The sequence below is a fragment of the Anolis carolinensis genome, chromosome 1 (genome assembly GCF_035594765.1).
Source record: "Anolis carolinensis isolate JA03-04 chromosome 1, rAnoCar3.1.pri, whole genome shotgun sequence".
Taxonomy (NCBI): domain Eukaryota; kingdom Metazoa; phylum Chordata; class Lepidosauria; order Squamata; family Dactyloidae; genus Anolis; species Anolis carolinensis.
The window spans coordinates 101,660,054-101,673,094 of NC_085841.1; the positions used below are offsets into that span (position 1 = coordinate 101,660,054).

Below are 13,041 nucleotides of genomic sequence, written 5' to 3' on the forward strand. Positions count from 1 at the left end.
TCTGTGCCAAAGATGACTGGTGCCTCATCAAACTACAGCTCCCACGATCCTGCAGCATTGAGCCAGGGAACTCTCAGGGGCCCCAAACAGCATTAAGTCCACAGGATTGATGCCCCCTACAATCTGGACCCCTGCGGCCGAATCACAGTCAAAAGTATCGGGATGTCCTGGAAATGTGTTGTTGAAGGCTTTAATGGCCAGAATTACTGGGCTGCTGTGAGTTTTCTGGGCTGTATGGCCATGTTCCAGAAGCATTCTTGCCTGACTTTTCACCCACATCTACGGCAGCCATCCTCAGAGGTTAGAAGGTCTGTAGGAAACTAGGGGGATGAGGTTCATATATCTGTGGAAGGTCCAGGGTGGGAGAAAGAACTCTTGTCTTTTTAAGGCAAGTGTGATTTTGCTCATTTTCTTGTTTTCCTCCTTTCTGTTGAAACTGCTGGACCACTGTAACAACCACCATGTCAGACTACACAGAAAAGCCATTGAAATCTACAAGCATGTGGACAATTTCAACAGAAAAGAGGAAACCATGAAAATGAACAAAATCTGGCTAACAGTCTTTAAAAATTCTTAAAATCAAGACAGTAAATAAAAAATAACACTCTGAAAAAAGAGGAATTCTAGACAAGAAACAATCAGGGCCAGCTAACATCTCCGAACAAAGGATTCCCCCAGGCAGGAAGCAGCCAGGCTTTGAAGCTGAAAGGCTATTCAATGCTAATCGTGGTGAACAATTGCAACATTCACACTTGATTCAAACAGTCACGAGTTCTTTCTCCCATCCTGCACATTCTACCGATATATAAAACCTTCCTTGCCTAGTTTCCAATATACCTCACAACCTCTGAGGATGCCTGCCATAGATGTGGGCGAAACGTCAGCACAGAATACAGCCTGGAAAACTCTCAGCAACCCGTCCTGGAACTGTGTTGTCGAAGGCTTTATTAGCCGGGATCACAGGGTTGTTGTAGGTTTTCCGGGCTGTATAGCCATGTTCTAGAAGTATTCTCTCCTGACGTTTCGCCCACATCTATGGCAGGCATCCTCAGAGGTTGTGAGGTGTGGAAAGACTAAGCAAGGAATGTTTATATATATCTGTGGGAAGTCCAGGGTGAGAGAAGAATTCTTGTCAGTTGGAGGCCAGTGTGAATATTGTTGCTAATCGCCTTAATTAGCATTGAATAGCTTCATCTCTTGGCTTCTTCCTGCCTGAACATCCTTTGTTCAGAGGGAAGAACTCTTGCCAGCGTAAATGTTCCCACAGATATACTGCTTAGTCTTTCCATACCTCACAACCTCTGAGGATGCCTGCCATAGATATGGGCGAAACGTCAGGAGAGAATACTTCTAGAACATGGCTATACAGCCCGGAAAACATACAACCACCCCGTCCTGGAACTGCTCTACGCGCCTACTCCTCCTCTATCTCCACCGTTTCCGAGCAACCCGAACAATGATTGGCTTAGGTCGCCCGTCGCAGAGCCAATCGGACCCGACCACACCGGAAGCATTCTCACGGATGTCACAATAAGTGAAGCGATGGCGCCTGCGCAGTGACACGTCTCCCTTCTGTGAGGCGAGGGTTGGAGTCTTAGAGAGAGAGCAAGAGAGGGGTTGGGAAAACACGAACTCGCGCGCGCGCGTGCATGCGTGCGTCGCGCAGAGGCCGAGCTCGAGAGCGCGCAAGAAAAAAAAAAAGAGAACGGGAGGAAGAGGAGACAGACAGGAGAGTCCCGAAGAGGCGCGCGCGCAGAGAAGAAGGGGGTGGGGCGAGGCGCGCGGAGCTGAGGCGCGCGGGCGGCGGCGGCCATGGCGGGGCAGCAGTTCCAGTACGACCACAGCGGCAACACCTTCTTCTACTTCCTCACCAGCTTCGTGGCCCTCATCGTCATCCCCGCCACCTACTACCTGTGGCCGCGGGACCAGCACGCCGGTGAGTGGGACTCCTCTCCCAACTCCGGCTCCCAGCGGGTCTCCTTCCCTGCCTCGGGAAGGCCCCATCGGGGAGCCTCCCTTCGCCGCGCAGAAGCCATTGGGCGCCACGACACTGGGGGATGAAGGCGGCTTGGCTCTGCTTGAACTGCCCTGGTTCACTGCGAAGGAATCCTGGGAGTTGTGGTTGAAGAGTCTTCGCTGACCAAGAAGGCTAAAGAGCAGGCATGGGCAAACTTGGGCCCTCCAGGTGTTTTGGACTCCAACTCCCACCATTCCTCACAGCCTTTGCCCATTCCTGCTAAAGAGCCTTCTCTGACTCGAGTGCCGAGGGCCTCGTCACACTACAGAGCCCATTGTTCCATAGCATTGAACCAGGGCAATTAAAGTATATTAATACGTTTGTGCTCCAGTGGTGTCGTCATCACTGTTCGTCACTCCCACGGTGAACTGGCTCCATTTCTACTCATAGGTTTCTTCACCTGGTTATCTTAGTGTTGTAATTTTTTTTGCACTGTATAATGTTATATTTTTATTAAGTGGGAGCAGCAGGAAGGGGGCAAAGACAAGGGAAGGTGTTCCGAATATAAGAGGGGAGGTCATAATTGCTTCTGTTCCTAGCCAAGAGAGGAGTACGATGATGCCAATAATACCCTTTTATGATCTGATCTGTCAGAAATAATAATACTTTATTTGTACCGCACCCTATCTCCCAGAGGGGACTCAGAGTGGTTTCTGACAAAAGTAACAAAATGGCAAGCATTCAATGCTGAAAACATTGATAACTCAATTCAAAACAGTTGATAAAACAATCTCAAAATAAACTTATCAAACTAAATAAAAAATAATACATAATTAAACTTAAATATACATAATATAAACCATCACATAACAATTTCCACAGGCTGAAGTAGGTATTCAGTATCTAGGCAAGGAATGTCAGAAGCGACTTGCAAGTCTCTTCTGGTGTGAGAGCATTGCCTGCCTACAAAGAAACATTGCCCAAGGGACGCCGGATGTGTTGCTGGGAGGCTTCTTTTATGTCCCCGCAAGGTATTGCTGATCAAACCAACAATCTTTTTTATCAGCAACCCAACCTTCAGGTTAGCAATTCACAAGGGTTTAATATATATATATAGAGAGAGAGAGAGAGAAAGAGAGAGAGGTGTACTAGTCTTTCTTCTCTCCATATGCCAGTGGTTCTCAACCTGCGGGTCCCCAGATGTTTTGGCCTTCAGCTCTCAGAAATCCCTAACAGCTGGAAAACTGGCTGGGATTCCTGGAAGTTGTAGGCCAAAACACCTGGGGATCCACAGGTTGAGAACCACTGCCATACGCAAAGGTGCATAAATGGGGTTTTAAAAACTTTTTAAAGGAGAGGAGGGAGGGGTTGTTTTTATATCTTTAGGGATGAATAAAATACCCTTCATTCTCAATTTTGTGGAGAGGGGATTAGATTATCGACAGCAGCAGCTGCCAAACTCTGTCAAACCCTAGGGTTCCACAAAAGCCACGTAAGGGGTTCCGTGAAAAATCAAATGGTCTTTACAATAAAAGCCCTTTGTTCAAGGCCTAAATGTTTTATGTATTGCGTGTGACTGTTGTTTTATAGTTTTATAATTTTAATGGTTTTACTCTATTGTCATTGTTGTTTTGATATGTGTTGTTTTATACATGTAAGGCATTGGATTTGGTCATTGATTATGTTGGGAACCACTTTGAGTCTCCCTAGGGGTGAGAAAAGCAGTATATAAGTGCTATATAAAATATATAAAATAAAAGCTATGGTAGTACAGTACCATAGGGTCAGGATGTAATGTATTTAGCTGTATAATTCATGGGTTCACCATAACTCCACAGTTCGCTTGAAGACAGTGTCGTGGAGAATAGCCTCAACAAGTCGGGTTGTGGTCTTTCAAGGTGTCATCTTCATGGGAAGCATACCAGTTGAGTGAGCATCCCTTATCTGGAATCCAGGATACTCCCAAGCCGTCCATATGGTTGGACTTTACTTCCTCCCTAATGGTTCGGTTTACCCAAAGTTTGTTTAATTCCAAAAATTATTTAGAATATTGTGCATGCAATTACTATTACACTATATGTATAAAATGTATAAGAAATATCAGTGTTTAGAGTTAGGTCACACCTCTCATCATAAATAAATAAACGTTATTTAAGGGATTTGGGGTAGCTCACAGAAGCAAAGTCAGTGCTAAACATAAAATAATCAATACATAAGACTATCACAGTACAAATACACAACCATGCATAAAATGCACAAAAGGACACATAGTAATTTATAAAATGCACCAATGCCTGGCAGTCCTAAATTAGCAATCCAATTGCCAGAGTGAAACAATCACTGAGTTCTCACGTCTAACCCTTAAAAACTACTCAAGGTCAAAGGCCTGTCTCAAATGCCAAGTTTTTAGACTAGACCGAAAAGCTTGGAGAGTGGGGACAAATCTAATCTCTCTAGGGAAGACATTCCAGAGCCAGGGCACCACCACTGAGAAGGCCCTCTGTCCCATCCCCACCAGCTGTACTTGGGACGGTGGTGGCACCGAGAAGAGGGCCTCCCTGGCTCATCTCGGAGCCTGCACTGGTTCATAGAAGGACATGTGGCCTCGAAGATAGGCTGACTCTGAAGGGTAAGGGGCTTTATAGGTAATAACCTGCAATTTGAATTATATGCAAATGTTCTAAAATCTGAAACACTTCTGGTCCCAAGCAGTTTGAATAAAGATACTCAACCTTTCTTTCCTTTTTACTTCTGTATTCTTTCTTGTTTCTCAAGTGGGATATGAAATATCAGTACATTTCGTATTTAGACTCTGGTCCTGTCTCCCAAGATATCTCATCATGTGTCAATAAGTATTTCAGAATCCAAAATATGGTACCCTTCTTGTTCCGTATAAAGGATACTCAGCAGCAATACTTAGTGAAGTCCCTCTCTCTTGTCGTTTTTTTTTCTTTCTTCCTTCAGCTGTTTGTTGATACTTTGGGCAATCTAGAGGAGTAAATCATTTGTATTTCAAGATTCAATGGATGTATGCACACTGCAGAATTAGCAGTTTGAAACCATGCTAACTGCCATGGGTCAGTGCTATAGATTTCTGGGTTTTGTAGTTTTGTGAGATATTTAGGCATTGCTGCAAGAGAGCCACAAATCCGAGAAGTCTATAGCATTTCGACATGGCAGTTAAAGTTGTATCATACTGCTAAATTCTGCACTATAGCTACACCCTATATCTTTATTTTGTCTTGCTTTGGGATTTTCACTGATTCTGTGGTTTATGGAATTATAGCATCTGAAGGAGCTCTCAAGTGTCCTTTCTATTTTCATATGTATTATATATGCTCACTTCAACTTTTTCTTTCCTATAATCTTGCTGCAGACTATCAGCCTGTGGTTTACAAGTCACTACATTGAATAGCATTGATATTAGAGGACATAGACAAATGTGTATGTAACTGTTTGATATGTGTATTGACAAACATAGCACAGCCAGTGTACATTCAGGACTATAGTAATCTGTGTTGTGCTTTATTAACCTGAAAATATATTGACTACTGCACACGTGGCTATTAGATTGGATTATCACATTTCATGAGGAAAAAAGGATGGCTGTGTTTTGCTTTCTGACTGTGAAAATACATGTAATGGCCTTGTCTGAGTACCATAATCCTACCTTGGGAACATGAGCATTAAACATACAGATGTCAAGCAGTGAACCATGTTTTTGAACTTGTCTTCCAGACTAAATGTGATATTGATACCTTTACTGCAATCTTTATCTTAACAAGAAACAAATGTGCAACATGATACTAAATCACAGTTTGTACACTATTAGTGGTTTCAATTCCAGTCTGCTAAGAAGGTATTGGGATTCCTCCAAGAATGCTCTAGAATTAATAAGTCGCGTAGTAAGTAGTCACTGACTCTAATCATGCTTCTGGACTTCTTTCTTACTTTGTATTGTGTCTGTATTTATTGCACTCCCACAAAAACAGTGTACATTATTAGTTTTCTCATCTTTACCACAGTATACCACTGTCAGTTGGCCACTCACTTTTTGACTGCTCTGCACTGTCATTTTCAAAGGATAAATTTTTCAATACGCTGCAGCCAATAGTACTCGTTCTCTGCTTGCTGTCATAATGGGAGTAAGTGCAAGCCAGATGGCTGCTCTTTATATTGCATTTTATTTTAGTACACTTATTCACAGCCACTGTTAGCCTCATATACTCTGTTTTGTAGTTTTTTGTTGGGCAGGCTTACTACCACACTGTGTGAAATTGGGAGTCTGAGATAGTTAACTTGGCATGAGAGAGAGCCCAAACAGCACAAGATGATATAAAATGGGATAATGGGAAAAAAACACTTTTCTGAATATGTGGAAGTATTCTGAATATGTTGTATATAGCTTCTTGGTGTTTTAAAAATGCAGACCAGAATGCAAGCATTGTTGCACACTTTGGTGCCAGTGAGATTTTCGAAGATGGGAGATGTCTGCTTCATGAGCTCTGCAACAAATAAGTCATCTCAGCACACTCAGCTTTTTAGCTCTGTTGGTTCTTGAGTACCTAGATTTTTGCATCCTTGAAGTCAGCCAGAGCTTAAAAGCACACAGCTAAGTCAACAAGAGGAAAATTGCTATTTAATTCTGGTTCTAACTAGGCAGAAATAGAACTTTTCAAGAGTAACATTTCTTACTATCACTTCATAAGCATGTTGTCAAAACCATAATTGCCAAAAATATGCAGCATAGCTGGTTACTTCACTGTTTACATAGGTAAACAATCATTAATCTTTAAACAATTTCTTCCCTTATTTTGATATTGATTTACTTGGATCATCTAAAAGAATTTGCTAGAACAAAAATGTTTTATTATTTTAGCTTGTTACTAGAGAAATGAGAGCAGGATTGAATAGAGTTTTCATTATCTCTCTTAAGTTACCTTTTACAGAGTTCCCAAAAGAAGTAAAATCAAATTAGCTACTTTTCCTGTTTATATCTCATGTTATTTTTTGCAATAAGCTGTTTGACTGTATTCAGAAGTTTATACGGATGCCTCCTAAATTTTGAAATCTGTTTTCCTGAATGTTGTTGTTGTTACTTTTTTCTCCATTTATTTATACCATCTGAAATAAAAAGTGCATTGGAAAAACACTCATATACTTGGACCAAAGCACTCCCAGCCGCTGATATATGGCCGATAGTCATATCTCTAAATAAAATTTGCTAGTTTTTTATCTGAACGTTGTTCTCCTGAAAAGGAAGAAATGCTGCCAAGGAAGACTAAAGAATATTTTGCTTTTGTGAGGCTCTTAGAATGAGAATCTGCTTGATTTTTAATGCTGATCTACAGTATGATTCCCATATCCCCAGGGTATAACTTCCTGAACTTACCATGGAAACAGGAGACCCTGTTCAAATGAATTACTTTCACCAGAAGTTACTACAAAGTCATCCTGAAACCTAGAAAATACCTAATGAGTAAATTATTAGGCATTGGATGTGGGTAGGTGAAACCTCAGGTCCTGCAAATATGGAGGTTAAACTGTACTTTCACTTAATTCTGTAGTCTAATGCACTTTGCCATGGGAATCAATAGTTGGTGATTCTGCTCCTTCATTTGTTAACAGTGTACCATAGCTGTTAGTCAGTAGAGATGTGCGCAAAATTTGCCTCATGTTTCATTTGTGCTGCTGTTTCGTATTGTCCATTTGGATAGCACAAAACAGAAAGACCCCCAATGAAACAAAAACTGCCTCGAAACGAAAGGCAGGCAGGACGAATATCAGCTCCAAGCCTGCCTTTCGGATCGATCAGCTATAGGCCCTGCGGGGCCTGGGTGTGTTGGCCCAAAGCCTGCACCCATAGGCCCGGGCATCTGGGCCTATGGGTGCAGGCTTTGGGCCTATGCACACAGGCCTGGCAGGAGCGGAGGTGAGGTTGGGGGTGGGTGAGTCGTCCTGCACCTCCCCCCTCCCTTTGCCCGACTCCTTTGAGTGGCGCTGGTTGGTGCTGTGGCCTTGGCCAGTGCCTCCCCCCCCTTCGAAAAAAACAAAATAACAAAAACAAAACTAATGTCTGACCTCCCAATTTTGGGAGGTCGGACAAAAACAGATCAGGGCCCCGATGAAAGCCGGGACACGAAACAGAACAAAGTAAGTCCCGAAAGCCCATCTCTATTAGTTGGCCCCACTCTTTCAGGAGGCTGCTTAATTGGATCTTGTTCACATAAGGATACCTAGGAGTTTTTGTAGTGTAACGGATACTATTGCTGGTGATAGCATCTCAGTGGTTTGCTCTGCATTTTCTGTGGTGGCTATAAGGTTTTCATTATTGTCTCAGTTACCACGTAGCTATTAAAAACTGTATATTGCTGAAAGCTTCGTTTGCTTGATGTCTTGCATTGATTATACAAAGTAGTGTATATTGATGTGCACTGTTGAGTATACAGTAGTTACAACTAGTATAACCAAGCCTTTAGTTAAACTAATTATGTAACATTTTTGGTATTGCATCATGGATTGAGGTAGTATGTTTTTGTTACCATATGTTATTTCCATATGGAATGCAGGAACAAAATCTTTCAAGAACTTAATGGGAAAATACGGCTATTATGACAAAGCATCCACTTTTGTAAGGGTATTCTGGTGTGTTTCATTGCTGCAGTTTGTGTTGTGCGTGTCTCTCATGCTCTAATATTTCTCAACAAGCAATTATTATAATTTATTCATTTGTATCAAGCCTTTCTCTAAACTGGGATTCAAGGCAGCTAAAAATGTAAAAGCATAACTAAATGCAAAATATAAGCAAAAATACAAAAAGAATGCAATTAAATTATCCATAGAATTAAACTCACTTAAAAGAAAGTTATGAGATCCATGGTGATTTTATCCAGTAGGGAACAATGAATTGTTCATCAAATGTATGTATTATATTCCTAAATGAAACATAAAAGCAACTTTGTTAAAACTTCCTTTTCTCTATATGTGATTTCTTTATTTTCATGTGCCTGTTAACATTTATTTTTCCTTTGTAGTCTCATATGATAAAAAACATGTCTTGGTTGGATACCTAGTCTTACTGAATATCTTTTAGCCTGCAGTATGTGAAAATTACACCCAAGCAAAGAAGTGTTGCAAATAATCACAGATTTATCATATACAGTAGAGTCTCACTTATCCAAGCCTCGCTTATCCAAGCTTCTGGATTATTCAAGCCATTTTTGTAGTCAATGTTTTCAATATATCTTGATATTTTGGTGCTAAATTCGTAAATACAGTAATTACAACATAACATTACTGCGCATTGAACTACGTTTTCTGTCAAATTTGTTGTATAACATGTTTTGGTGCTTAATTTGTAAAATCATAACCTAATTTGATGTTTAATAGGCTTTTCCTTAATCCCTCCTTATTATCCAAGATATTCACTTATCCAAGGTTCTGCCGGCCCGTTTAGCTTGGATAAGTGAGACTTTACTGTATATGAAGGTTAATGGAGATGCCAACATTTTTATGGACTTGTACATGACCAAAGATGGGGTGGTGTTAATATTTGTCAGTGTATATACAGGGTGTCCCAAAAATCTCCATACATGGGAAAAATTAACACGCTCATATTCTTATGAGTTTTATATGACTTTATTTATAAACATAATAATTGTATATATATAATTTTGTAATGAATAGCTACAATTTCTCATTTTCCCTATGTATGGTGATTTTGGGGCACCCAGTAGTATTTTCATGAATGCATTTACATTCAAAGAAATATGAGATAATGGTCCTATTTTACTTTATAGGTATTGTAAGTTTGGCTCTTGAACTGTTTTATTGAATTAAATTTTAAAATGAGACATATAGTTGCCAATCTAAATCTAAATCCATAATAAAAGCAAAAACCCGTATGTGTGTATGTGGCACGGATGTCTGCTCACACAGACAGCCTTTGGCCTCCACAAACAGGCTATACTTCCCAGGGTTAAAAATCTAGCAAGTCACTCTTTTCCACTGACATTGTCGTTACAGCGAGCACCATGAAAATGCAGCCCAAACCCTGCCAATGTCCTTCCCAAACACTACAGCCCACCATCTAAGGAATGCTTTCATTTGGGAACAATTTCCTCCTAGATTTTGCTTTTTCTTCCACCACAGGCAGGCATCCCAGGGTTCTCCATTGCTGTGGCATTTGCATGGCCCCGCCCACTGCCCTTTCCTTTCCAATCTCTCTGCATAACAAACAGAGCTGCAACTAAACTTACTGGAGGAGTTTAGGGATTGACTCCGCATCAAGTCAGAGCACTGTCACTCCTACCAGGGAAAAAACAGGAGTTGTAGTTCACCTACACCCAGAACGCTATGAACCCAAACAAGGATGGGTCTGGGCCAAACTTACCATGCAGACCCAATATGCCCAGATTTGACTACTGGTGGGTTTGGAGGGGAACTGGACTGGAAGTTCAGGAGTAGTAGGTACTAAGATTGATAGTTCACCTGCAGTGAATGAGCATCACACTTGGCACACAGAGCCCCCATAACAAATACAACATATTGGTTAAGTTTGGGGGAAATGGAGTTATAGTTCACCTGCAACCAGATAAACACTGACCCCCACCGACAATGCACTAGGAGCACACTTCACACAGAGAAGCCTCATGACCTACTGATCATACTGCAGGTATTTGTGGGAAGGGGCCTTGATTTTGGGAGTTGTAGTTCACCTCCATCCAAAGACCACTGAACCCAGCCAATGACGAATCTAGACTTGCCACACAGACTGAACTTGGCACACAGACTGAATATTGCCTGCTGTGACTACTGATAGATAGGGAATCTGGAAATTGCAGTAATTCACCCCTATCCCCAGAGTACTGCACCACACGATTCTGGGAATTGTAGTTCACCCACTCCAAACAGAATACATAACATTAAAACACAAATAATACCATTCTCAAATGACCCGGGCATCACTGGGTAACCAAGTTAGTAGTTAATAAAATAACTAGGAGATGCTGTTAATAGAATAAAATATTTTGTCATTGTACAACTAAATTAAATGCTTTCCTCAGCACACACCACAAAACAACACCCATCTCTCCACACTCCCACCACCACCGCACAGTCCCCCATGCCACATCAAGGCAAAACCACGTAGTTCAACATAGCTGCAGCTCTAGGATAAAAGCTATCTCCCAGTTTGTTTGCCTTTGTCACTCTTTATCATCTGCCAGATAGTAATAATTCAAAAAAAGAATATGCTGGGTGAGATGGATCCCCAAGAATGCTCTGAGCTTTCTTAAGGCTGCGGGACTTATAAAGTTTTTCCAAAGCGGGGAGAGGGCAACCAGTGATTCACTGTGCAGAAGTGGTGACCCTTTGGAGCACCTTTCTATCTGCTACTGTACAGTTACCAAACATTACGCAGATGCAGTAGGTTAGGAATCAAGGTGCACATAAAAGTGTTAGTGGACGAATTTAACTATACATGCATTTTAAATTTTATAAATTATGGTTTAATAGAGTCTAATTAGAGTGTTAATTGATGTGGTACTGTTTTATTGTTTATTAATATGTCGTTGTTTTATTGAATGTATTTTGGGCAATGTAATTTGCCGACTGTTGTAAGCCGCCCTGAGTCCCTCCGGGTGAGAAGGGCGGGGTAAAAATAATATAAATAAATAAATAAATAGGACACTCTATATCACAGTGGTAGAAAGTCACCAGCAGTTTTTCATTTTGTTGTTAATTCCTTAGAAGTCTAAGGTAGTATAGTCTCTGCTGTGCCCTCTTCACCAACACTGCCTTATGGGTGTCCCAGAACAGATCCTCTTAACAGTGACACCCAAGAACTTGAAACTGACTACCTGCTCCACTTGGTCTCCATTTATAACTAAGGGCTGAATTTCTGGTCTATTCTTCCTATAGTTCTCTATGAGCTCCTTGGTCTTATTGATTGTAAGAACCAGATTATTGTCCCTGCACCACGAGAGTAGCCAATCCACCTCCTCTCGATAGACAGACTCATCTCTTTCAGAGATAAGCCCCACCATGATATTTTTATATGAATTTATGTACAATTTATGTCTTCATTCCAACCATCCACCATGGTTGGAATGAATAATTGTGAAAAGAATTAACATTGCCTTACAAACAGCTTTAGTATTAAAAGATTTCAATGCAAGCAGATTATCTATAAAGGTGAAGCAAAAAAAAAAGAAACATTTTAGAAACAGGATTTACCTATATCATACCTTTTATTATGATCTTGGCAAAAACAGATTGGCTGTGTAATTGGGTAGAAACATAAATGGCATTGTTCGAGAAGATTTATTAAGGTGTGTTTTTGGGCACACACATCATTAAGTAAGGCCAGTTGAACACAGTGTTTAGTTTATGACTAAGCCAGGATTTGTTGGTTTATGAATGGCTTAGGTGACTGTTAAAAACATGAATTTTTACTAATGCAGTAATGAAAAATTGTGCTACAGTAACTGTTTAATTTCACCAAAAGGTATATTTGCTTTTTTGTAGCACCTTCAGTGTAGTACACCTACAAATTTGGAATAAAATGTGGAGCTGAATTATTTTTTTACCACTTCATAACAAAACTATTTTTTGTTATTCTTAAGTCCTGTCTGGTAACTCCAGTGGATCACTTTGCAGAAGACACACAATTATAGTCGTAAGAGCTCTGATAATATATAACTTAGGACTATGCAAATTTCTTGAAAACTCACAGCCTTAATGAATTTAATTATATGATGGAGCCTGATTTATCATCAAAACATTCATGTATGTAAAAATAAAAACTTGGTTTCACTATTCTGTAATAGAATATGATATAGTTAATAGGCAGGACTAATAAATGAAAGTGTATAGCATAGACCTTTCTCTAAAGGTCTGTGCAGATCTGTTTTCTTTCTGTTTGCAAGTATAAATGCTGTCATCCACATTTGTGTGTGTGTGTGTGTGTGTGTGTGAGGAACCTTGAGGTATGAAAAAAAAATCTGTTGACAAACCCACCGAGCATGTCATAGATGTTATGTAATAGATTCATTTGCTCTTTGTTGGGTGTGTTGGTGATAATT

The 13,041-nt window shown here is 40.6% G+C and overlaps 1 protein-coding gene across 1 annotated transcript in view; it reads left to right on the top strand.

Moving 5' to 3' along the window:
• Positions 1 to 1,556: 1,556 nt before the first annotated feature.
• sec63 (SEC63 homolog, protein translocation regulator) overlaps positions 1,557 to 13,041 on the top strand; it is a 45,326-nt gene continuing 33,841 nt past the window's right edge. The window contains exon 1 of the mRNA XM_003215613.4: positions 1,557 to 1,936. Within this exon, the coding sequence (XP_003215661.1) occupies positions 1,813 to 1,936 (124 nt within the window). The 5' untranslated portion in view covers positions 1,557 to 1,812. The remainder of the gene's footprint in view (positions 1,937 to 13,041) is intronic.